This window comes from Pan paniscus, chromosome 2 (genome assembly GCF_029289425.2).
Source record: "Pan paniscus chromosome 2, NHGRI_mPanPan1-v2.0_pri, whole genome shotgun sequence".
NCBI lineage: Eukaryota > Metazoa > Chordata > Mammalia > Primates > Hominidae > Pan > Pan paniscus.
In genome coordinates this window covers 168877306-168902500 of record NC_085926.1, presented here as the reverse complement: position 1 = coordinate 168902500, position 25195 = coordinate 168877306, and the positions used below count along the sequence as shown (strand labels likewise).

The 25195-nt window shown below is 36.9% G+C and overlaps 1 protein-coding gene across 1 annotated transcript in view; it reads left to right on the top strand.

The window, feature by feature from the left end:
* SLC2A2 (solute carrier family 2 member 2) overlaps positions 1-24794 on the top strand; it is a 30251-nt gene extending 5457 nt beyond the window's left edge. The window contains exons 2-11 of the mRNA XM_003831936.5: positions 2559-2651; positions 6458-6720; positions 11121-11245; positions 13943-14058; positions 15099-15261; positions 15732-15919; positions 18530-18634; positions 21975-22076; positions 22746-22949; positions 23039-24794. Of these exons, the coding sequence (XP_003831984.3) occupies positions 2559-2651; positions 6458-6720; positions 11121-11245; positions 13943-14058; positions 15099-15261; positions 15732-15919; positions 18530-18634; positions 21975-22076; positions 22746-22949; positions 23039-23239 (1560 nt within the window). The 3' untranslated portion in view covers positions 23240-24794. The remainder of the gene's footprint in view (positions 1-2558; positions 2652-6457; positions 6721-11120; positions 11246-13942; positions 14059-15098; positions 15262-15731; positions 15920-18529; positions 18635-21974; positions 22077-22745; positions 22950-23038) is intronic.
* The last annotated feature ends 401 nt before the right edge of the window (positions 24795-25195 follow it).

The window sequence follows — 25195 nt, the reverse complement described above, 5'->3', positions numbered from 1 at the left end:
CCTTATCCCATCACTTCTGACAATGGCTACCACCTGTAAAAAGGATGAAAATCCCTATCCTTGGAAATAGCTTGAGGGGAAAAAGGATTTGAGGAGAAACCACCAACTAAGTAAATAAAATCCCATCTTAGATTTGGCTATCTAAGCCACTGAGTTTTAGATGTCGAGTTACATTTTAGATTTTAAATTCAAAATCTTTCATACTCACATAGACCATATATCATATAGTGTGTGTATGCATTTTATGTATAATATATATAATTCACGTGTAATAAACATAAAATGTTAATATATCTTATATGTAAGATATAAATGATATATATAAGTGATAAATATCAGATGTAAATGATATATAAATATATAAAATAAATATATATATTTTGAGACAGGGTCTTGCTTTGTCACCCAGGCTGGAGTACAGTGGTGCAATCATAGCTCACTGCAGCCGCAACCTCCTGGGCTCAAGCAATCCTCCCACCTCAGCCTCCTGAGTAGCTGGGACTACAGGCATACACCACCATGCCCTGCTAATCTTTGTATTTTTTTTGTAGAGACAAGGTCTTGCTATGCTACCCAGGCTGGTCTCAAACTCTTAGGCTCAAGCCATCTGCCCACCTCAGTCCCTCAAAGTGGTGGGATTACAGGTGTGAGCCACTATGCCTGGCCAATTTATATCTAATAAACATATTATGCAATATATATTATTCTTTTGGGCAATATATATGTATCATATAACCATATCTTTTGGGTCAACTTTGAAGTCCTTTCTTTCAGAGAAAGAAGTGTTAGGAGGGAAAGTCTGTATAGATACCCCCTATATTAGTGAAAGGGGTGGAAGCTTTGTAAACCTACAGATTCCCTATCCCCACCCCAGAGATTCTAATCCAGTAGAAGATCTGGGGCTGTCTCCAAGAAGCTACATGTGTAACAGGCTCTCCAAGTAGGGTCTGGTTTTAGAACCACTGGACTAAATAATTTCAAGGGCTCCCAGGATGGTTCTGTGACAATACTTTGTGAAATTTCTGATCTCTAGCTTTTCAGGGTAATGAGGGGTCCTGGCTAATTTGCTATTCTTTATACTGGGGCTTTACACCAGGGTAGGGAGATTTACTATCACCCCACAATTTAGAGAAAAACTGCTCCTATAAGGGAAGCGGCCTGGGTCACATACCTACTAAGAGAGTGAGAACTGGAATCCATGTTGATGTGACTCATTCATTTACACAACAAAGTTCCTACTATATCCCAAGCTTTTTAAAAATTTATGTAAATGTACATGAAATGTCTTCCTTATGAAATGTCTAATCATATGAATACAAGAAAAAATTTTCTTCACTCTCATTCTCCAACCTCCTCCTCAAGGACCATCAACTCATTTGTTCTTCAAGAAAACATTCTATGAATTATATACATCATGCACAAATCAAATAACTCTTTGATTTTTTAAATCAAACTCATGTTTAAGCCTTTAAAAAACATTAGATTACATAACTTCCTTCGCCACTTAAAAATAAGTCAGTACACATGATCATATTATTCCTTTTAACTGCTGCATAGCATATTACATGTATCTGATGTATGTATTATGGTGTATCTGAATCTACTTGACTATTTCCCATTGAACGATATTTGGGTTCTTTCTACAATTTTGCTATCACATGCACAAAAAAATGCTAAACTAAGTATCCGAATGCATGATGTGATTTCTCTAAGATAGTTAGACATGTAAATATGAGTTCAAGGGGATGAATGTTCTGCCCCTTTTCTACACAGTTTCATTGTAACTACATGGGGTTGGGGAGTTGGGGAGAAAATAATGGCCCTTATCCTACAACTCTAGGCTGAACTAGATGCAAATCCTGAAAAGTACCCTTCCCTGGATGTTGATGCGGAACATGATAAAGGCTAGCTAATGCCTCTTATATGAGTATTTTTGTCACCATGGCAACATCCAACAGAGCTCCCCATCTCTTTATTACTGGTGTCTTATTTTACTGCTCCCAATGATATAATGGCTCTATCTTGGCGGCTCCCTTCCGTCAGCAGCTATTCTAGTTCTCAATCCTGATTCTGAATATATATACATATATATATATACACATACACACACACACACACACACATATCAACAAATATATATATATAAAACAAAGTTTGGATTTTCTGCATGAGGACTATTTGGGTGGATTTTTTTAAATCAAGTAATTTCAACCATTTTTCTCATATATTTTATGCATCCCTATTCTGGTATCCAGTGAATAGACAGGAGAGGTATGCTATTCTCATACACATATATGGAAAAGAATGTTTGTTTCCTCCCCTGGAAGAAGCTGTCCCAAACTTCTTTGAGTTTTAGCAGCATAGGGGAAATGATGAATGGCTCACATTCTTGTATGAACAACACCTGCCAGCCTGGAGCACAGGGCATACTGCAAATCGATATTGAGGGGAAAGAACCAGCCTGTGGAGCCTGTAAGAAGTTTAAGCTGCAGCCTGACAGAAAGACGGGAAACTAAAATTGCCTGGTGTTTCCCTGCCCTGTGTCTCGCCCCCTGCAGGTCACTGGGACCCTGGTTTTCACTGTCATCACCGCTGTGCTGGGTTCCTTCCAGTTTGGATATGACATTGGTGTGATCAATGCACCTCAACAGGCAAGTGAAATATGTAGAAGTTCTCTTTTTGGCAAGTTCTGTCAGTGATAGATATCATATGTTCCTCATACACAGAGATAAAGGGTGTCCACGTGGGAGACACAAGGCCATCCTGGCCTGTCAGGTACGATGTGCACTGTTCCAAAGCTGATAACTTGGCCTTGACTCCCTAATTAACAATCGCAGGGGGAAAAAAAAGGAGGCAATAAATAATTCTTAATCTCTGACTCTGCTGTTTGCTGAGCTCACAGAAAACTCCAGGCAGAATATCATGTGCTGAAGGATACTTTAAAAAAAAAAAAAGAAAGAAAGAGCTTATTGCAACATTCATTCAGAGATCTCAGCCATACACGAATGAAAAGTGCCAGGGAATAAGGATATGTTTCACTCAGGGGACATTTTTTGAGCACCTGCTTATTTGCATCAGGTACTTTAACATATGATCTCCCCAACTGGATCCTCTCAACAACCTTATTATGCCCATTTCCAGTCTACATTAAAACCTTAAGAAGCCCTAAACTAAAAGAGATTATGGTCCTTCCCCCTCCATTCCTGTCTCCCATAGGTGACCCAAAGTAAAATAATGTAAAACTTTAAAATAATATTCAAGAAGCTCAACAAAGTTTGGATTTTCTCCATGATGACTCCTTGGGTGAATTTTTAATCGAGTTATTTCAACCATTTTTCTCATATATTTTGTGCATCCCTGTTCTGGTATTCAGTGAATACATGGGAGAGGTATGTTATTCTCAGCTCCCACAGCCCGTAAGTCGGGGAACCAGGACTTCATTCCCCTCTGCTCTAACTCAGACTGTGAGGTCATTGAGGGCAAGACTGATGAATTGTTCCTCTTCCTATCACTGGGGCCAAGCACAGTAGTTGGCATAAAGAAGGTACTCAATAAAGAGGGGTGAATTAATGAAAGAGAGAGAAGAGGAACCTGGGGAAGAGGTGGCATAAAGTGAAGGTACAAACATTTTTTCGGTGCCTTCTGTAAGTCCATTATATTTCCTCTGCTTCTTTTAGAACATTGAGCCCCAAGGAAAATGAAAGATACTGCAGGGTGTGGATATGTGAAATATGTGCTGACCATAATCCATCACCTGAAAAGGGCTGCTTCCTGCTGAAAGACGTGCTCCGATTAGGTGCTACAATCATCAGGAGTGTGGCAGGCTGAGAGATCCAGGGCATAGTGCTGGGGGTCAAGAGACAAGGGTCATATCTTTTTTGTGTGGGTGATGACAACACATGCCAATTTAGCAGGTTTCCTGGAATTTAACATCATTTAACAATTTAACATTCAACATCACCATGACTTGATTAATAGAGCCCCTTCTCTTTTTGTGGAAGACCTTATCACATCATTAATTAAACCATCCCTGGCCGGGCGCAGTGGCTCACTCCTGTAATCCCAGCACTTTGGGAGGCTGAAGTTGGCAGATCACCTGAGGTCAGGAGTTCGAGACCAGCCTGACCAACATGGAGAAACCCTGTCTCTACTAAAAATACAAAATTAGCTGGGCGTGGTGGCACATGCCTGTAATCCCAGCTACTCGGGAGGCTGAGTCAAGAGAATCACTTGAACCCGGGAGGCAGAGGTTGCGATGAGCTGCAATCGCACATTGCACTTCAGCCTGGGCAACAAGAGCAAAACTCCATCTCAAAAAAAAAAAAAAAAGAAAAGAAAAAATTAAACCATCCCCTCCAGTCTTAGATGGAAGCTTAGGCTAAGGTTTCACCTCCTTCAATCCAAGTCCCAGAGCCAGAGCTGAAAACAGCGATCCCCATACTGGCATCCAGGTTAGTGCTCTCTCTATATATAGGCCCTTCCTTTTGTATTTAAAGAGCTGCTGAAACACCATTACATAAGAATGATTTTTTAAGCCCTTTTTTTATCAGCTGAATGACATTTGGGATTATTTGAAAGGATTTTAAAATCACACTTTCGTATGGTTATGAAAATTACACATGCCTACTGAAGACAGTATTAGAAAAAAAATACCCATAATTATTTGCTGAGAACATTTTGGATATTTCCTTCAGCTTTTTTTTTCTATGCATATTATTCATATAAGGCAGCCTTCTAGTGAGGCAAATGTTTTTGTTTTAGTTTTTTGAGACAAAGTCTCACTCTGTCATCCAGGCTGGAGATTTTCACTTCAACCTCTGCCTCCTGAGTTCAAGCAATTCTCCTGCCTCAGCCTCCCAAGTCGCTGAGATTACAGGCTGCAGCCACAATGCCTGGCTAATTTATTGTATTTTTAGTAGAGACAGGGTTTCGCCACGTTGGCCAGGCTGGTCTTGAACTCCTGACCTCAAGTGATCCACCCACGTTGGCCTCCCAAAGTGCTAGATTACAGGCATGAGCTATGGCACCCGGTCTGAGGCAAATGTCTTGATCAGACTTCTTTTATAAGAGGATGCTCAATTCTTCCCCTCACTCAGCTGGCATTAGCAAACAGGCCTTTGCCCATAACTAGTAACCCAGAGCAGCTGCATTCCAGGTCCTTCTCAGAGAGTACCCTCCCAGCTCACTGATGCTAAATAGTGACCAAATCATCATTGAGAGGAATGACATGGGAGGAAGATGGCCTCGTCTTCCTCCCATGTCCTATAATTCATCTGAATTATATGAAGCACATTACAAAATATGGCTCCATGAAATTTAGTTTCCAATGTTGTCCATTCTGTTACACACTTAACTCTATGAGGACCCACAGGAGAAACTTCCTTTGGGTCTCAATACCTTCTCAAGGGCCACTAACTTATTGTTATCTTAGGAATTCATCAATAATATACCCGGTTGTTTTCCTCTCTTTGCCCTGGTGGCTAGGAAGTTTACTGGTAAATCTATAGCTCACTTCCAACAAAGATACACCATCTAGTGTTTGAATTCTGTATGCTAACTTTATTTTTGACCCTCATCTTAACTTTCCCAGTCTTTTTTCTTATATCCACTTTTATGATTCTGTTAAAATATGTATAAGTCAATTTAAATCCTGCTGTGCAGAAGTAACACTAGCATGAAAATGTATCTTTTTAGCCTGCAGAATATATACATTTTTTGAGACAAGGTCTTACTTTCTCACCCAGGCTGGAGTGCAGTGGCTCCATCTTGACTCACTGCAGCCTCAACCTCGCAGGCTAAAGCAATCCTCCCGCTTCAGCCCCCTCCAAGTAGCTGGGACTACAGGCATGTGCCACCATGCCTGGGTAATTTTTAGTATTCTTTGTAGAGACAGGGTTTCACCATGTTGCCCAGCCTGGTCTCAAACTCCTGAGCTCAAGCAATCCGCCCATCTCGGCCTCCCAAAGTGCTGGGATTATAGGTGTGAGCCACCGCACCTGGCCTAGCCTGCAGAATAGTTTCAATTTCAATAGTTGCCAATATTTAAAACTCGAAAAAATTTACATAAAAACTCAGATTTCTGACTTTCTGTTAAAAAGTTAAAGGTCATCCAACACCAGTTTCACGTTTGCAGCTTCCTCCTGCTCCTCTAGTTCCACAATCCTGACCATTCCCTATTAGTCCCAAATAGTAAAAAATGTATTTTAGTCCCCTAGTCATCAAAATATTACATGTTCCCTTCATTTATTTGTTCCTGCCTGGTTCTTGTTGGCAATGTAATTTATAACCTTTGTTTTATAGGATATGGCCAACTGTAAACAAATCTATCCATGTTTATATGTATATAAAACACATAATTGAGATGGTACTATTTAAACACATAACAAACACTTTAAAGACAAAAACAAAAATACATAGAATGTTTGAAATAGTAAAGCTATTTTTCTTTATCTCCTAGGTAATAATATCTCACTATAGACATGTTTTGGGTGTTCCACTGGATGACCGAAAAGCTATCAACAACTATGTTATCAACAGTACAGATGAACTGCCCACAATCTCATACTCAATGAACCCAAAACCAACCCCTTGGGCTGAGGAAGAGACTGTGGCAGCTGCTCAACTAATCACCATGCTCTGGTCCCTGTCTGTATCCAGCTTTGCAGTTGGTGGAATGATTGCATCATTCTTTGGTGGGTGGCTTGGGGACACACTTGGAAGGTAGGCAAATTTCATAAATAAGCATAAACAGAAACTTTCATATTTTCATTTTCCTAACACTTGTTTAGAAAAATATTATCTTTCTTCTTGTGGAATAGCTTTAGAGTTGTTTTTTCAACTCATGACCCTATGAGGCATATCAGTGTTAGATCAAATCAATGAAAAAAGCTGTTGCGACAGTTTGGTTAACTGTTCAGACATTTATACCAAACATGAGTTTTGTGTGTATTTCTAGATAATTGCTTTGATCCTCTAGCTTTGTAAGTTATAAAATATACTAGGAGACCACTACACAAACGGTTAACTCAGGAACTCAGCAGAAGAGACTAATTAGAGTTTTTAACCTGGGAGTCCATTGTTTGCTTCACCAAATCACACTATGTCTCAAACATCCAGTTTTTCCTTTTTAAATTAGAATTTGGCATTCGGATCAGTCAAGTTCAAAGGTTCAGTCAACATCCCCAACTCCCAATTGCCCAATGTATTTGTTATGCGGTTTCTGGCTGCTGGTACTGCTTGCTATCTCAAAGCCCCAACCAGAGATGAAGCAAGAGATACCCCCATTTATCACTTGAGTTTCTGTTAGGTTTTTTGGATTAAAAATATCAGTGGAACTCCTTTACCCTCAAATTTTACTTATTCATGCAATGGACTACAGCTGTTAGGATTTCCCACCCTATATAAAGAGGAGATAAAACCAGAATATCAAATGATTATTTTTTAGATTTTCTCCTATTTGAGTCCACCTTTTGTGCATTACCTTTTTTTCTCATGATAAAAATAATATATGAAAAATTTAGAAAGTGAAAATGCCTTTAAAGATGTAAATAACAATTTAGGCAACTAGTTTAATAATTCTGGATTATAATTCACTTAGTTTTTTCAATTCCTATTATAAATTATAATTTTTAGCTCTCTGGTTATTACAATTCTGATAACTCTTCCTCTTATACTGGAGCTTTTATATAATATGACTATAAGTTTTCTTAACTGCAATATCATGGTAACCCAAGTTTTATTATTATTTTTATTTGAAATGGAGTTTTCTCCACCATAAAAGACAGTGGTCAATTTCTTATATTTTAATCAACTTGCTGATGTTCAGTTGAACTTTAAATAAGAATCTGTAAAATGCAGATTAATAAACTGAATTTCATCATTTAAAAAAATTCAAAAATAATTTCAATGTGTATCAAGTTGGTTTAAGTAGTAAATGGAGAATTCTCTAGATTAATTATTTATTGCTAAAGTAAATTATTCCCTAGCAAGCGGGCTCAGACAAAAGGAAAAAGGAAAAATAATTTAAAAAAATTTTTTTAAGTAAATCAAATTAAGCAAAATTAAATTACGTTCTAAAATATGCACAAATCATTTAGCAACTACTGATATTTTATACTACTTCTCATTCCTGAAGAAAAAATGTAAACCCTAGTTGCCCCTCATTTAGAGGTAAGATTCTGATGAGTTCAGTGACTTAACCTAAAACATTTAATTAGTGTTAATATTTAATTAACATTTAATGCAGCCAATATACAAACCCTCTGAAGTCTTAGGATTTGGCATCAACAATGGTTATACCCCAAAACAATGTCAAATGACCACGTATCAAATGACCTATGGTAAACAAAAAGTGAGGTTTCTCCTAGCTTTTAGTAATAAAATGATCCCCCTTGAAAAGCAGCCCAAAAGTCCATAACTTCAACATCAAAATTAAGACAAAGTTATCAGTATCCCCATAAAATTATCTTTCTAGAGAGATTCATTGAGAAGTGACATGATTTTCATTATTACCAGTGTCATTTATGTACCAGTCAAAAGTAAATAAATAAAAATGTAATACTTCCATTATTGCCTTTAAAAAAAAAGTGTTTCCTTGCAATTGTGTAATAGTCAACAGATGTCTGTGGCCACCATTTTATAGTTTTGGGTTTGCAAGGCCAATTTTTTCAACCTATGCATTTACAGTTTAATTACCAGGGTACGGTAGAGAAGACTATGGTCTGTGCATTCCACACTACCATGAGTAAAGGAAGCGATGCATAGCTTGCCTTTGAAGGCACGCGTTCTTTCCCATCAAAAATGGAACTCATTAAAATGATACATTACCCTTTGGTTTCACACAGATCAAGTCCAAGACCTGTCACTTAATAGCTGTATGAAAATGGGCAAGTTATTAGGTTCTCTAAGATGTTTTCCTCCCATCTGCAATGTGAAAACAAAAATAATACCTACCTCATGGCATTATTGTGAGGATTTAATGACAACAAATATAAAAGGTTTAAAACAATGCCTGACATTTATTAAGCAAACACCAAATGTGGCCTCATTTTGATGATGATGATGATGATGATGATGATGATGATGACGACAATGACCATGACCACGACAATAATGGAGCCTATACTATCTGAAGTATTTAGAGTCAGATTTTAAGAAATATGCTTACATAGAATTAAGCTTCTTTTTCCCTGATTCAGCTATTTCATGTATTTTTTAAAGTATTTATTTGTGGCCATTTCTAATATCTGAACAGAAGTTAAAAGAATTTAAATTACATAAAGTGTTCCTGCATCCTTTGGTGGTAGGGAAAGGGGACTTTAGGGCAATCTGGCATCAAAGATTCTTCCAGGCTATTTCTTTTATGACTTTTTATCTTTTTTCCCCTAATAAAAGAGACTATTAGCTAGGTGGTAACAACTTGTTAAGGTCAATTATTGAATTTGCCTGCCCTCTGTCCCTGTGTAGATAAAAAGCATTTCACAATAGTCTAAACTACTAAACACCCCTTAAATTGTTTTTCTACTCTGTAGCTCTGGGGCTAGCCAGCTCTAAATCACTCTGTTTCCCTATACTTATTTCATATTGCTGCTGTAATGAATTATCCCCAATTTAGTGGCTTAAAACAACACAAATATGTTTTCTTATAGTTTTGGAGGTCAAAATTCCAAACTCAGTTTTAGTTAGCTAAAGTCAAAATGCCAATAAGGCTGGTTCCTTCTGGAGGCTCTGAGGGAAGAATGCATTCCTTGCCCTTTTCCAGCTTGCAGTGACCAACTATAGTTCTCTGGCTTGTGGCCCCTTCTTCCATCTTTGAAGCACAACATTCTAATCTCTACTTCTGTCATCCTATCACCTGCTCCTCTTCTACCTTACTCTTAGCAGGACACTTGTGATTACATCACTGGATTCACTCAAATAATTGAAGATAATCTCCCCATCTCAAGATTCTCAGTCACATCTGCAAAACCTCATTTGCTATGTGACATAACATTCACAGAGTCTGGGGATTATGCTGTAGGCTGCCAGGGGACATGATTTAGCCTATCACGTGGATGTTAGACAATCACTGCAGTATGTGACTTTATAGTTTTATGCTCCAGAAAAAAAAATTCTGTTTGGTTGGTGTTAAAGATACTTGCATGGAAAAGGCCCACCTATCAAAGTTTGAAGCAGTGAAATAGAATATAACAAGGACGTTTACATTTCTTTTGGCACAAACATTTTCACACCTGTCTACTCAGGCATTTATTGGCCTTACCATTATCTGCTTGACTGCAAAAAAGGTTTTCTGTGTACCTCGCTTTCCCATTAATTAGAAATAAAAGTAACAGATATCTGCAAATGTTGTCAATTTTCATCTGATTAATTTTGAAAGTGTTTTTGTTGCTATTGTCAGCTCTATTATGTATTTTACGTTGGTCACTATTAATTTATAGATTTTGGAAATAAGCTGGCATACAATATTAAAATACAGATAATTATAATTCTCTAGATAAGGCTTAAAAGTATGTTTTAAATTACTTCCAAATAATTTATACAAAGGAAATTTAACTTTGAAAGTTCCTTTCCTATCTAGATTAAAAACCTGTGCCATTGAAAGAAAAAAAAGTTGTAGGTTACAACTATAGAATTGAATTTAGCTATCACCAGACAATTATTCTTTAAAACAATCAACTTAGAGAAAACTTAGTTAACTCTTTGAAAAACTGTCATAAGTGTTATCTTAAGCTTGTCCTCACCAGGATTGAATCATCTCTATCAAAATGTAGAGATTAGGCTTGAGCCTGGGAGGTCAAGACTTCAATGAACCATGATGGTGCCTTTGCACTCCAGCCTGAGTGACAGAGTAAGTGAGACCCTGTCTCAAAATAAAATAGAAAAATGTAGAGATCAGGTGGATGCAACCTAGGTTATCCCATCATAAGTCTTGCTTATTAGTAATACTTTAGTCCATAGATGAGTCAAATTAGCAATCTTGGTTCAAGATTCCCCGACTAGCTTTTACAGCAAAATTAAAATAATTGCTCTTAGGTTAAAAAAAATCTCAACATGCTCTGAAAGCGAATAATTTTAGCAAGTTTTGATGCTGAATTTATATTCCTTGCTTTTTAAAATTTCAGAATCAAAGCCATGTTAGTAGCAAACATTCTGTCATTAGTTGGAGCTCTCTTGATGGGGTTTTCAAAATTGGGACCATCTCATATACTTATAATTGCTGGAAGAAGCATATCAGGACTATATTGTGGTAAGTCTCACTCACTCACACACACACACACACACACACACACACACCCCTACCTTTGTCTGAAAGTAACTCTAAAGGCGGATGTGGTAGCATTCAGGGATATTTTTGAGTCTAGGGTGACATCACAGAGGGAAAGGCAATAGCATAAAGTTGAAATCCTGAGTTGGGAGGTTTGGGACCAGTAAGTAGGAATTATGATGCTATCAAGGTTCTTGTCCATGGCAATGACATCATTTCTAGTTGTATGATCACAGACAAATTATTTAACTCTGACTCTCAGTTGCTTCATTTATTAAATGAAGTGGATAATAATATCTACCTTATAGGGTGATTGTGAGAACACATGTAAAACGTTCCGCATAGAATCTGACATACAGTAAGCTACCAGTAAATGCTAGCTGTTGTTATTACTGCTGTGGTATAGCAGACAGTGGGAGACTGCTATACCACGACCCTTAATTCTGCCCTTATGGACTACCTGGCTGCCATGTCTCCATCTCTTCTATCTGACAAGACCTTAACACTCTGAACCCATCTCTTAGACCACATTCCCCAGCCCTGTATGATTCTAGACATGACTGAGTGAAGCATTACAGTGGTGGTGTCCATAGGGAAAGTGAATCAGAGAGAAGCAGCTGATATTTAAAAGTTCAGAATAAAGGAAGGAGGTTCCTCCCACAAACTTTATTCTGAATAGTGGGAATCGCTAGTTCTTGGAGACAGCTTTTCAAACATTCAGAGGCAACTAATTAGCAGACATCTGAAGAAAGGGAGAATCATTCAATCTCTCTCTAAAACAAATGGCTAAATCTGTAACTTCTGCCAATGAAGCTCTGATTTTGACGGTGCTAGGTTGAGATTTTAACCCATTTTCACAAAACGTAGTTGCCTTTCAAGGCACCTCTATCCATGGGGATGGGGAAGGAGTGGTGAGGACGTAAGATTTGTATATAAAAGTATTTTTAACACTTTTACCTACAGAAAAGACTTGAATTCCATGTATCTTCAATGATCAGTTGAAGCAAAAGACTAAAATATCAAGTTAACAGTCTAATTAAATATCTTTTTATTATTTTCATTGTTAATAAAAATAACTGAAGATCAGTGTAGCTTTATCAAGGTAAAGAGTCAACCCCAAATGTGGAAAGGGCTTTGGATTCAGAGCAAATAAATTCTGGCACTGTCTCTGCATGGCCTTAAATATTAAATCTGAGCCTCAGTTTCTTCTCCCATAAAATGCAGATAATAACACTATGAACGAAGTCCCAATTATGATTCTTCTTTCTTTTCTCTCCATTTAAAAAAATACAGTGTGAAAAAAATATACAAAATGTTTTTGGTAAAATTGAAAACAAATGCTATAAATATATTGTAAAACAACCTCTAACTGGCGTAGCCAACCAACTTGTACTCCCCAACTATCTTCTAAAATTATGTTTGGCCCTATTCTGAGCATTAAAGTTCCTAAAAATTATAGGAAATATAATTTGACTTCAAGTTCATGTGACTTCAGACCTGTGAGCTTATCTACATTATTCTGTTTTTCAGGTATAGTATTAGCTATTACAGAAAGATAGTACAACTTAGAATTGAGCCAAATAAATGATTTTTTTCTTACTTAAGATCAACAGGCTACACATTAAAAGTCACCTGTAAAATTCAGCTGAAATACAGATACCTTATCACACATGTAAATGTTCATTTGAGACATTAAGAACAATTTGAAGCATTAAAAAATATATTTTGAAAACAATTGTCAAAGCATCTTTTACACAAAGATCATCCATTTCAATTTGATAGGCAGGTAGTTTCTAAGAAGAAGCCTCTGCAAATCCTATTTTTAAATAGTTAAGAAAATGTCAAACATTTAATTCAGCCTTGCCTGTCGATAGTCTCTGAACTTTTTATGCAGTCAGCAAATGGCTGGACATTCCACCATTTCCAGCACGACTGATTACATGTGCATTTAAGAAAGCTTCAGAAGGCAGAATGAGCTAGTGCTTTCCAATGTTTTGTATTCATTTAAGTACCAAAAGTCTTTCTTCAAATAAAATGTTTTCGAAGCCTAATATTTGAATAGAATAAAGAAGCTGCGTTTCCCTGGTTTCTAACTGGGGAAGAGTCCTTAAGATCCTTAACCTCTTCTACCTCTCTGCACCTCCCCTCGCCCCTCGTCACCACCTTAACAGTGATCTTGAGGGCCCTCTACGTTGTGGAATTCAGATAGGGCATGCTGTTCTCACACTAATGCTCTGTTGCTTGTGATCTTTGGCAAGTTGTTACTCAACATCTATCAAGAGGTTGGTGGAGATATGTTCTGATTTCCTTTAATCCCATGAGCCCTAATTAAGAATATTATTAAAACATTCTTCAATTTCTTTTCTGAAGATAACCTAAGGCATTATGATGTAAACTAAAAATTAACATGAATTTTAATTAAATAAGATGATGTAATGAAGAACTGTCAAATACATGACTAAGCATTTCTTTCTATTCATGTTTCCAACTACAACTGCATATGAGGTCATATCAAATATCTCCTGCACAAACTATGTCTATACCTAGGAACAAGGGTTCATCCTTCCAATGAACTCAGGGAGGGGCTTTCATTCAAGATATATACTGTACTTAAACCAAATTGTTATTATTGAGATAGTCCTGGTTGCACTTTAACATTTATGTTCATGTTTCATGCAGGGCTAATTTCAGGCCTGGTTCCTATGTATATCGGTGAAATTGCTCCAACCGCTCTCAGGGGAGCACTTGGCACTTTTCATCAGCTGGCCATCGTCACGGGCATTCTTATTAGTCAGGTAAAAACTCCCCATCCTTATCCCCTACTGCACCCATCTACTTCATCCTCTATGGTACCACTACTACTATGGCATCCCCTACTGTACTTCCTCCACTTCATCCATCTCGTCCCTCCCTGACTGTCCATTCTCACTGTAGACCAGCACAGAGAGAAAAGCCAATTCTACCAGTGGTAGTGGAGGTGGTGTAGAGACATAGACTTTTTCGTTCAAAGGTAAATTATTATCACTCCTCACTTTTCCCCTTGGAATTGTTGGTGGGATAGCACTGGAGGTGACCTGGCAAGCCAGGTCTTAACTTCAGAGCTATTCTAGAGTTAAATTATTCCATTTAGATGTCAAGAAATAGAAAACTTCGTGTTTGACTGCCTGGATTTCCTTTGTTTTAAACATCTTACTTGGGAATCTAATATGTAAGTGATTGCCCCAGGAACTCCTGTTCAGCTGAGTCTATCCTTCCCTTCTACCCTATGGTGTCAAAGGGAGTCTGGGACCCCACACCTACGACAATCCAGAGGGTAGTCTATAAACTATTGCCATAGGAATCGCCAAGACAGTTCTCATCACAGTAATTGTTCTATCTATAAAACCCCTTTCTATAAGTTCTGGGTAATATAAGAAGGAAATATCAAGCAAAGGTCCAAAGTCATGGATGATTTTAACACAGTATTATTCTATCTGGTTGCCTGGAGAATACAGCTATGTGTTGCTTTAGATATCAAGTATGTATTTTTGTCTAAGCTTGGTTGATTCTCATCCTGACTGTCCAATTGGAGTTAATGAAACCTAGGTTAATTCCTTATATAACAAATAGTTCCTAAGTTAGTTAAAGTGAGATCAAAAAAACCTAGGTTAATTCCTTATATAACAAATAGTTCCTAATTTAGTTAAAGTGAGATACAATAGTAACAGTTTCCGTTACTTGAACCAAAGTTGTCAGAGACTACTATTAAATAGCCAAAGTACTTTTTCAACAAACTAGTGTAAAAGGTAGATCCAAAGTATTATGTAGTTGATATACTTCCTCCTTGCATTTTCAGATTATTGGTCTTGAATTTATCTTGGGCAATTATGATCTGTGGCACATCCTGCTTGGCCTGTCTGGTGTGCGAGCCATCCTTCAGTCTCTGCTACTCTTTTTCTGTCCAGAAAGCCCCAGATACCTTTACATCAAGTTAGATGAGGAAGTCAAAGCAAAACAAAGTAAGTCTGTGGATGGTTTTTCTTTCTTCCTATTGTTTTGGCATTATCAGCTAATGTAAAACAGTGCCTTCCACATGAAGTTGGTGATTAAATGTAAGAAGAATGTGCAAAATCGCTTTTATATGACTGGTGCATGTCATTTGGCACCCATAGGCATTCACTTAAGCCGAAACCAGAAATCCATACACACAGTATTAGACTCAACCAGAGGTTTCTAAAAGATCCCTCCAGCATTATGCTTCTAATATAATGAGGATCATAGTTTTATTTGTCATAAGATGAAGCCAAATGTTCTATTTTTCTTTTAAATCAAAGAGCAGGATTTAATTTAACAAAAAAAGAATTTCCAACACCCATGCTATTAAGTAATACAATGGGGCATGCAGAAATGTAGCTCTTTCATTAACATAAAAATAAATTTCTTTTTGTTTTGACCTGAGTTGTTTCAACCTGATCATTTTCTTGGACAGGCTTGAAAAGACTCAGAGGATATGATGATGTCACCAAAGATATTAATGAAATGAGAAAAGAAAGAGAAGAAGCATCGAGTGAGCAGAAAGTCTCTATAATTCAGCTCTTCACCAATTCCAGCTACCGACAGCCTATTCTAGTGGCACTGATGCTGCACGTGGCTCAGCAATTTTCTGGAATCAATGGCGTAAGTTTAAGAACACCCACTAACTCTTAAGAGCACAGTGAATTAAAATAGGGAAGGCAAGGGGTACAAGTTTAAATAGCTAAAAGATATTTTAAGGTATTGGCATCACGGGTCTTGCTATAACAAACGTACATTGAGTGAGCATTAATTTTCATTTTGCTTCAAAAGTTTTCTAAAATTACTTAACAATTTTTTAAAGTGTCAACAGTCAATGGTACTATATATCTATTAAGGTGAAGGCAAAAAGCAAAAATCTTAATACATACAAGGAGGGAAAAGGAGAATAATTATACAACCCTCCCCCAAAAAACTGCAAGGAGCTTCTACAGTTGAGTATTGAATTTAGGATTTCTGATAGCCCAAGCCAAATGGAGTCAAGGGTTCCCTTTATCTATTTAAATGAAGTATACCAGATAGCCAGGTGCAAAGAGCAGTTCCTGCCATCTAAGAAACTTTCACTCCATTTGAGGAGATAGCACACAAAATAAATAATAGAGTAAACTGGCATGATATTGGTGACTAAGGACGGTAGACAATACATGATTGAAAAACATACTGAGCATTAAACTAGCTAGCTTTTAGGTCTTACACTGAAACCCCTGCATCATGCAGACCAAGATGGTTCTACTGACAATTAACTACTAGAGGAAAAAATTAAGCATTTGTTAAGAAACTAGATTAAAAAAAAAAAAAACACCACTTCTCCCCTTTGTTGCTGTTAAAAATGTAAACTGGACATTTGCTGTAGTGAGCCAATGCCAAATCCACATGGGACACTTTGTGGGTGACTGAGAGATGGGCAAACACTTGGGGGAGGCAAAGGAAGTAATTCCCATCCATTGAAACAAAATGAGACCTGAACCTCACTCCACAAACTCCACTGTGGTCTCCGTCCTCCTTTAAGAGGTCCTTGATGTTTATTTTTATTAATACTCTGTATAACTTTGAGGCTCAGAGACCAAACTCATATCTCCCATCTCAGCTCTGTCTGTATATTCAATGGCATAAAATTTAATTTCTCTGAACCTTACTGTTTCAGCTTCCATCCCAGTGCCTGACTTAAAGAGGAATCTAGGAAATGTTGAACCTGAGGCTGTTGGGCAGCCTAAAAATGGTGGGATAGTGTGAAGCGTGCTGTAGGCCTCTATGCACTGAACACAGTTGGCACAGTCCTCTACCTCAGTCCTGTCTGCAGGAAGAGGTACCAGCAATAGGACACGTTAGGTGGGGAAGGAATGACAAAGGATGATGGATAGCAGAATGACCTAAAAGACATAAATATATAAACATAACTAAATTTTAAAAGGCTATTAGAAAGGTTGTGAACAAAATTTCTCCATGTCTACTGAGACTAGTGAAATTTTCTGGATTAAATGCAATAGCAACTAGACCTCTTATACATGCTGGTGAGACTGTAAAATTGTCATAACTTCTTTCAAAAACTATCTGGCAATATCTATCAAAGTTGAGCACATGCCTACACCATGGTCCAGCAATTCTATTCCTAGTTATAAATGCATACATATTCCACCAAAAGGATTGTACTAGAATGTTCCTAGCAGCACTATTCATAATCACTATTCATTATTACTATTCATAATCAATAGCTAAAAGACATTTTAAAATGTTGACATCATGATGTGTCTTGCTACAACAAACATATATTAAGTGAGCATTAACTTTCATTTTGCTTCAAGTTTTCTAAAATGACAATTTTTAAAAACGTCAATAGTCAATGGTACTATATGTCTGTTTAATATTAAGGTGAAGGCAAAAGGCAAAAATCACAATAAATACAAGGAGGGAAAAAGAATAATTACACCCGCCTCCCACCCACCTCCAAAAATAAATAAATAAATAAATTGCAAGTGGCTTCTAGAGTTGAGTATTGAATTGAGGATTTCTGATAGCCTAATGAATAGTAAATTATTCATTTAGGAATGGCAGCTACCTAAATACTCATCAATAGAATAGTAGTAGATCATGGTATATTAATATAATAAAATACTACATAGTAATGATAGTGAACTGTCTACAATACACAATAAGGATGATTCTCACAAAGGTAATGTTGACTAAAAGAAGCCAGGCACAAAATGATACATATTATGTGGTTCCATTCACATCAAGTACAAAAGTAGACAAAATTTATCTATGATGTCAGGAGTTGTAAGAGTGGTTTCCTTGGGATAAGTGATAAAGGGAGATTTAAGAAGTTTCTGGAGGGGTGGAAATTATTTATCTCTTGATCTGGGTGCTAGTTACATAGGTGTGTTCGGTTTGTGAAAATTAATTAAGCTGCATATTTATGTGTACTTTTCTATGTATATTATACTTTAACAAAACGTTTCAATTTATTTACAAAAATAAAGAAAATGCAGTAGCAGAGTTCTCAACTAAATATAAGGAGGACGTTTAAGCAATCAGAAGCTTTAAACACTAAAGGAAGACTGAGGGTTCTCTTCCTTGGAAGGAGAAAATCTGTACGAAGTTCTAGGATGCATGCCGCTATAGAAACAACTAAAAATAAACAATCTAAAATATTTCTTGCTTTAAAGATATCAGTGCCAGACTTCTTAAGATTAAGGCTAACCTGTTTTTACTTTGCAGATTTTTTACTACTCAACCAGCATTTTTCAGACGGCTGGTATCAGCAAACCTGTTTATGCAACCATTGGAGTTGGTGCTGTAAACACGGTTTTCACTGCTGTCTCTGTAAGTCAATGCCCTAGATAAATACTCTGCTTGTTCCTTAGTCCAGAAATTGCGGGGTGGGGGGGAACTTCGGCTCTAAAAGCAATCAATGACTTATTGTACACATGCTCTAAGTGTGTAAACCCAAGTGAGTCATGAGAAGAGTCCTGTTTGAATAAGCCAACCACTGCATTGAGATTAGGCATAACTGAGGTGAATCGCTGGTTCTCTGCACTGCTGGGATGCCATTTAGTCACTCATTTGTGAATTTTTAACTCACTTGGGGACACAGAGAACTTCCTCCTTGTGCAGATTCCTAGGTTCCTTCTTTTCTCTGTACATAAACCCCTTGGGAGTAGCTGACAGCTTGTCATTTCTATTGATATTGGATGGTCTACTTAGATTCCTCTTTTTACATAGTTCAAATTCTTTTTTTTACCATGTGCCTTGGGGGAAACATATAAAAATAAATAAACAAGGCCCTCTCTAACAGACATTTAAGCCTTTAAGCAAAGTTAAACAGACTCAGCAAATGGTATTAAGCCATTGGGCAGAGCTTCCAAGTAGTTCACAAGGTTGTGGTTTCTGGTGATGCATGAGAGTATGTGTGAGATTATGAGGGAAGCGACATAGTAACTAGAAATGTTATTGTTTTCTTCCAACAAAAAAAAAAGTCATATACTCTTCTTAAAACCAAATAACTTTATATAAGAAGTGATGGTTCTTATATATTAAGGATATATAAGAACCTGACAACAAGAATATCTAACATAATAATCTAAGAAGTAAACAACAATAAAGACAAAAACTCCCCAACTAATGTAATTCACTGTAGAATGAGAGTCATTGAGCTTATTTTTATCTTTGTTCAACAAGATAAAAACAGCAAAAAGTTTATTCTTTTCAATTTTAGTCACAATACTATACTCAATATAATTTAGTCACTTGTTTTTTATTCTCTGCACATGAACTCTTAACTATTACCTTAGGGTGATCAATAAATTACAGCCTGGCTACCCAGATCAAAAGGCAGGTTTGTCCAGACCACATTAAACAGTGCTGGACCTTGGAAAGAGCAGGAAAAACAGATAATAACGAAACGCCAATGGTTCTGTAGACATACCTTTAGAGATAAGGCCTGTTTAAACCAAAAGGCCACTCTAAATCAATCAAGACCTGTTTCTGAAGTGCAATCCAAGGGACTATTCACCCTTTTGTCTCCTGGAATATTTTTTACAAATTCTTCAACATATTTTTTATAGTAGATTATTATTAAAACATTTTGTGTATAATAGGATTTTCTATGTGAAGCATCAAATTGTCAAGATTAGGTAGCCTAAATTCTGAAAAAATCTAAAGAGGAAACTTCTGTAAAGTTTCATTTTTGCACCCGGCTCCCAACCCTACTGATGTGGGAGGAGTTGTTTAAGACAGTGTCCTAATTATTTTGAATGTACCTTTTTAGAGTCCATCCTTTGATTCTGTTTAAGTTTTTGAACAGGGAAGTGACATAATCTTTAAAAACCAGTCCAAATCATTAATTAAGCCTCCAGGACTACAGATCACATTTAAAATTTTTAATTATATTAATTTTTGAAACATTGTTTTAAAGTTCAAAAAGTATAAAAAGGATAGTCCCTCCGTCACCCAGTTTCTCTCCCCAAAATTAACCAATGTTACCAAATTGTGTGTGTACTTTCAAATAAAAATATGCAAATAGAAATATGCACTGAATATATTAATGTTTCACCAAATTGGAAGAACATCAATTTGTTTTTGGGAAGAGAGACTTTCCCAACTCCACACTAATTGTGTTCCACATCCTATATTTTCTTCCACACTAATGGGCTGGTAGAAGAGGGCCTGTAATCTTGAGAGAAAAAAAGCAGAAAGAAAATGGAGGGATCTAGGAAGCAGGATGACACTGAGAAAGAAGCGGTGACTACCAAATTGGAACTAAGCACCCACCAGGATTTGCGTGAGGCCCTGGGGCAAAGATGAACGTTCTAATTGGGCAGACATCTCAAGCCATTGACCATGTCTCACTCCTTGTCACACTCATCCTGAGTGCACACCAGGCCTCAGGGACAGAGGCCAACTCAATTTTCAAGATGTTCAGTTTTAGAGTTTATAGTAAGGGAGCTCATTCACAAAGAAATGCTTCTATTTTCTTGGTAGCTTGACATGGTGGCACCAAGCCAGTTTTGAATATCATAATAAAAGAGTTAAAATATAGAGAGAAATTTAATGAACTTGAGAAAAGTCTGTTTTTTCCCACTTCCTTCTCAATAATTAAATATGTGCTCTTAGCTTATCATCCTATCTGAAGTGATTTAAAACTCTGATATGAGTGTGCCTCTGAGAAACAGGCTTTCACTGTAGGTGAAATGTTTCTAAGATGTCTTCAGAGCCAGAGCTCACTATACTAAAGACATTGGATTGCTATTGATTTACTGATAGGCTGATGAGTCAGCCAACTTGCTCACCAGGTGCCAAAGTGAGAAATTATGACAGGAAGTTTTGTGGGGGGTGAGGGGGAGAGTGACTCACCAGCCTTGGTAATATTCCAAGGATCAGGCAAGAGTATAACAAACTCTGGTCTTGGCTAATTGTAAAACTTAACCATTAATGCAAAGGTCCACAAAACTAAAGGAATCAATGACGTATCTCCTCAGTTAAGATAAGAAAGCATTTTAACCCTTTGCTTTAAAGTGCTAACTTTTAAAACGAATAGTTCACTCCCAGCACAAGATACAATTAAGCATACCAGAAAAATGCAGGCCTATTTTGGTTCAATTATCAAATTCCACATGTTGCTAGGTGAGTGGTCATAATAGGACTTTATTAAGCCGTGAGAAAATTGGATGAGAATAGTTGACACCTGAACAGTTGTACTGTTTCCGGTGTCAATAGTGCACAGACCCTTGTAATTATAACTTAGGATAATTATTAGAAAATAAGTTAATGTCATGTTTAAATGTGGAACCTTCACATTTTAAAGGTACAGGACATCTATTGGAAGAGACCCCAGCTGTACAGTCTGTGAATATTGTACCCAAAGTGATAATCCTGGAGTAGTGGTAACATTATGGTTCTATCTCTATAATGGTCTATTCAAACCAATGTGACTAAATTAAGCAGATATTTGATCATTACCCGCTGTCCACTGAAACTAGCTCTGCCACCTGGGGCTAGAGTCACTCCCCACCTTGATCTCACTCCTGTAAAATGGAAGGATGGAACTGCCTCTTATCTGTTATATAAATTAAAATGACCTCTTTGGCAGTAAAAATGATTTAAGTAAACAGTCAATATTTTGTGACTCACAAAACTGAGATAATCTTCTTTAAAACTGTCCTAGGTATTCCTTGTGGAGAAGGCAGGGCGACGTTCTCTCTTTCTAATTGGAATGAGTGGGATGTTTGTTTGTGCCATCTTCATGTCAGTGGGACTTGTGCTGCTGGTAAGTTTGGTGCCTGCACTGAGGTTTTTCATTAACATATGATGGTACCTGGCACCTCTGTGGTCCAGGTTAAAGTGCTTTGTATTCAAAAATATTTGAGACTGACTTACGAAATAAAGCCAGAGCAACAGCATAAAATCAAAGGAGATATATAAAGAAAATATGAACTAGTTTCTTGGGTTTAAGACTGAATATCAGCATGTAAATTCTGGTTGTCATCCAGGGAGGCCATGTACCCATGGTTAGAGCATAGGCTCTGGATTCACTGCCAACTGGGTTTTAATGCTGACTCTGCCACATGGCTTCCTGTGTGACCTTGGGCATGTACCTGAACCTCTGCCCTCCTGGCATTGTCATCCACTACTTCACAGGGAGCTACACATCTTGTCTGGAAACCTTAGTATGAGCAGAAGCAAAGGTCACTGGATCCTTGCCCTGCCTCTTTTACAGGAAAATCCTAATCCAGAGGATTTCCTTATAAGAAATCTAAAGAGTTATGCATGATTCAGACTAGAATAATTTCTTTCAGAATGGAATAACTTATACTTGCTTGAACAAAATACATTATAAAAAGTTGTATGCCTGCCTGTGAACTCAGAGGCTACTTAGCTAAAGGAAAAAGCAGCCAGATGATCTCAGTCCCACTATTGTTTTTGTTTTTTTCCTCAGAATAAGTTCTCTTGGATGAGTTATGTGAGCATGATAGCCATCTTCCTCTTTGTCAGCTTCTTTGAAATTGGGCCAGGCCCGATCCCCTGGTTCATGGTGGCTGAGTTTTTCAGTCAAGGACCACGTCCTGCTGCTTTAGCAATAGCTGCATTCAGCAATTGGACCTGCAATTTCATTGTAGCTCTGTGTTTCCAGTACATTGCGGTAAGCAGCCTAATATTCCACAGATTTGCTGAACAGAAGAGAGGGTCAAACAACTGCTAACTCAAAGTCTGTGTTTGCTTTCTATCCAGGACTTCTGTGGACCTTATGTGTTTTTCCTCTTTGCTGGAGTGCTCCTGGCCTTTACCCTGTTTACATTTTTTAAAGTTCCAGAAACCAAAGGAAAGTCTTTTGAGGAAATTGCTGCAGAATTCCAAAAGAAGAGTGGCTCAGCCCACAGGCCAAAAGCTGCTGTAGAAATGAAATTCCTAGGAGCTACAGAGACTGTGTAAAAAAAAAACCCTGCTTTTTGACATGAACAGAAACAATAAGGGAACCGTCTGTTTTTAAATGACGATTCCTTGAGCATTTTATATCCACATCTTTAAGTATTGTTTTATTTTTATGTGCTCTCATCAGAAATGTCATCAAATATTACCAAAAAAGTATTTTTTTAAGTTAGAGAATATATTTTTGATGGTAAGACTGTAATTAAGTAAACCAAAAAGGCTAGTTTATTTTGTTACACTAAAGGGCAGGTGGTTCTAATATTTTTAGCTCTGTTCTTTATAACAAGGTTCTTCTAAAATTGAAGAGATTTCAACATATCATTTTTTTAACACATAACTAGAAACCTGAGGATGCAACTAATATTTATATATTTGAATATCATTAAATTGGAATTTTCTTACCCATATATCTTATGTTAAAGGAGATATGGCTAGTGGCAATAAGTTCCATGTTAAAATAGACAACTCTTCCATTTATCGCACTCAGCTTTTTTCTTGAGTACTAGAATTTGTATTTTGCTTAAAATTTTACTTTTGTTCTGTATTTTCATGTGGAATGGATTATAGAGTATATTAAAAAATGTCTATAGAGAAAAACTTTCATTTTTGGTAGGCTTATCAAAATCTTTCAGCACTCAGAAAAGAAAACCATTTTAGTTCCTTTACTTAATGGCCAAATGGTTTTTGCAAGATTTAACACTAAAAAGGTTTCGCCTGATCATATAGCCTGGGTTATCAGTTAACATTAACATCTATTATAAAACCATGTTGATTCCCTTCTGGCACAATCCTTTGAGTTATAGTTTGCTTTGCTTTTTAATTGAGCACAGCCTGGTTTTCACATACACTCAAACAATCATGAGTCAGACATTTGGTATATTACCTCAAACTCCTAATAAGTTTGATCAAATCTAATGTAAGAAAATTTGAAGTAAAGGATTGATCAGTTTGTTAAAAATATTTTCTGAATTATTATGTCTCAAAATAAGTTGAAAAGGTAGGGTTTGAGGATTCCTGAGTGTGGGCTTCTGAAACTTCATAAATGTTCAGCTTCAGACTTTATCAAAATCCCTATTTAATTTTCCTGGAAAGACTGATTGTTTTATGGTGTGTTCCTAACATAAAATAATCGTCTCCTTTGACATTTCCTTCTTTGTCTTAGCTGTATACAGATTCTAGCCAAACTATTCTATGGCCATTACTAACACGCATTGTACACTATCAATCTGCCTTTACCTACATAGGCAAATTGGAAATACACAGATGATTAAACAGACTTTAGCTTACAGTCAATTTTACAATTATGGAAATATAGTTCTGATGGGTCCCAAAAGCTTAGCAGGGTGCTAATGTATCTCTAGGCTGTATTCTCCACCAACTGGAGCACTGATCAATCCTTCTTATGTTTGCTTTAATGTGTATTGAAGAAAAGCACTTTTTAAAAAGTACTCTTTAAGAGTGAAATAATTAAAAACCACTGAACATTTGCTTTGTTTTCTAAAGTTGTTCACATATATGTAATTTAACAGTCCAAAGAACAAGAAATTGTTTCTTTTCAGTGTGATTTGTTTTTCTTTTGGGCCAATTTGGGATAAACTATTTTCACTTGGGATTTCAGGATACAGTCAAAATGAGCTTAAATAACTCAGGACATCTTTGTGCTAAACTGTGAACTCTGGACAAAAATAGAGAGTCTCTGAATAGGGCAGGAGCAGGAAAATGGCTCCTGGGTGGCTCTTGTATGCTTCTTCAGGATGCTGATGGCCTTTGGGAAGCCCAGTGTAAACAATGATAAAGGAGCTTAACACTTTTATAGGTGATACATGTGATTTAATCAAATGACTATTCCTGATCTCATTTACTAACAGAATAAAGTGGTAAATATTTAAATTAAAAATTCCAAAGACCACTTTTAAGTGCTTCTTCACTATTTTGACTGGCCCACAAACACCAGAAATT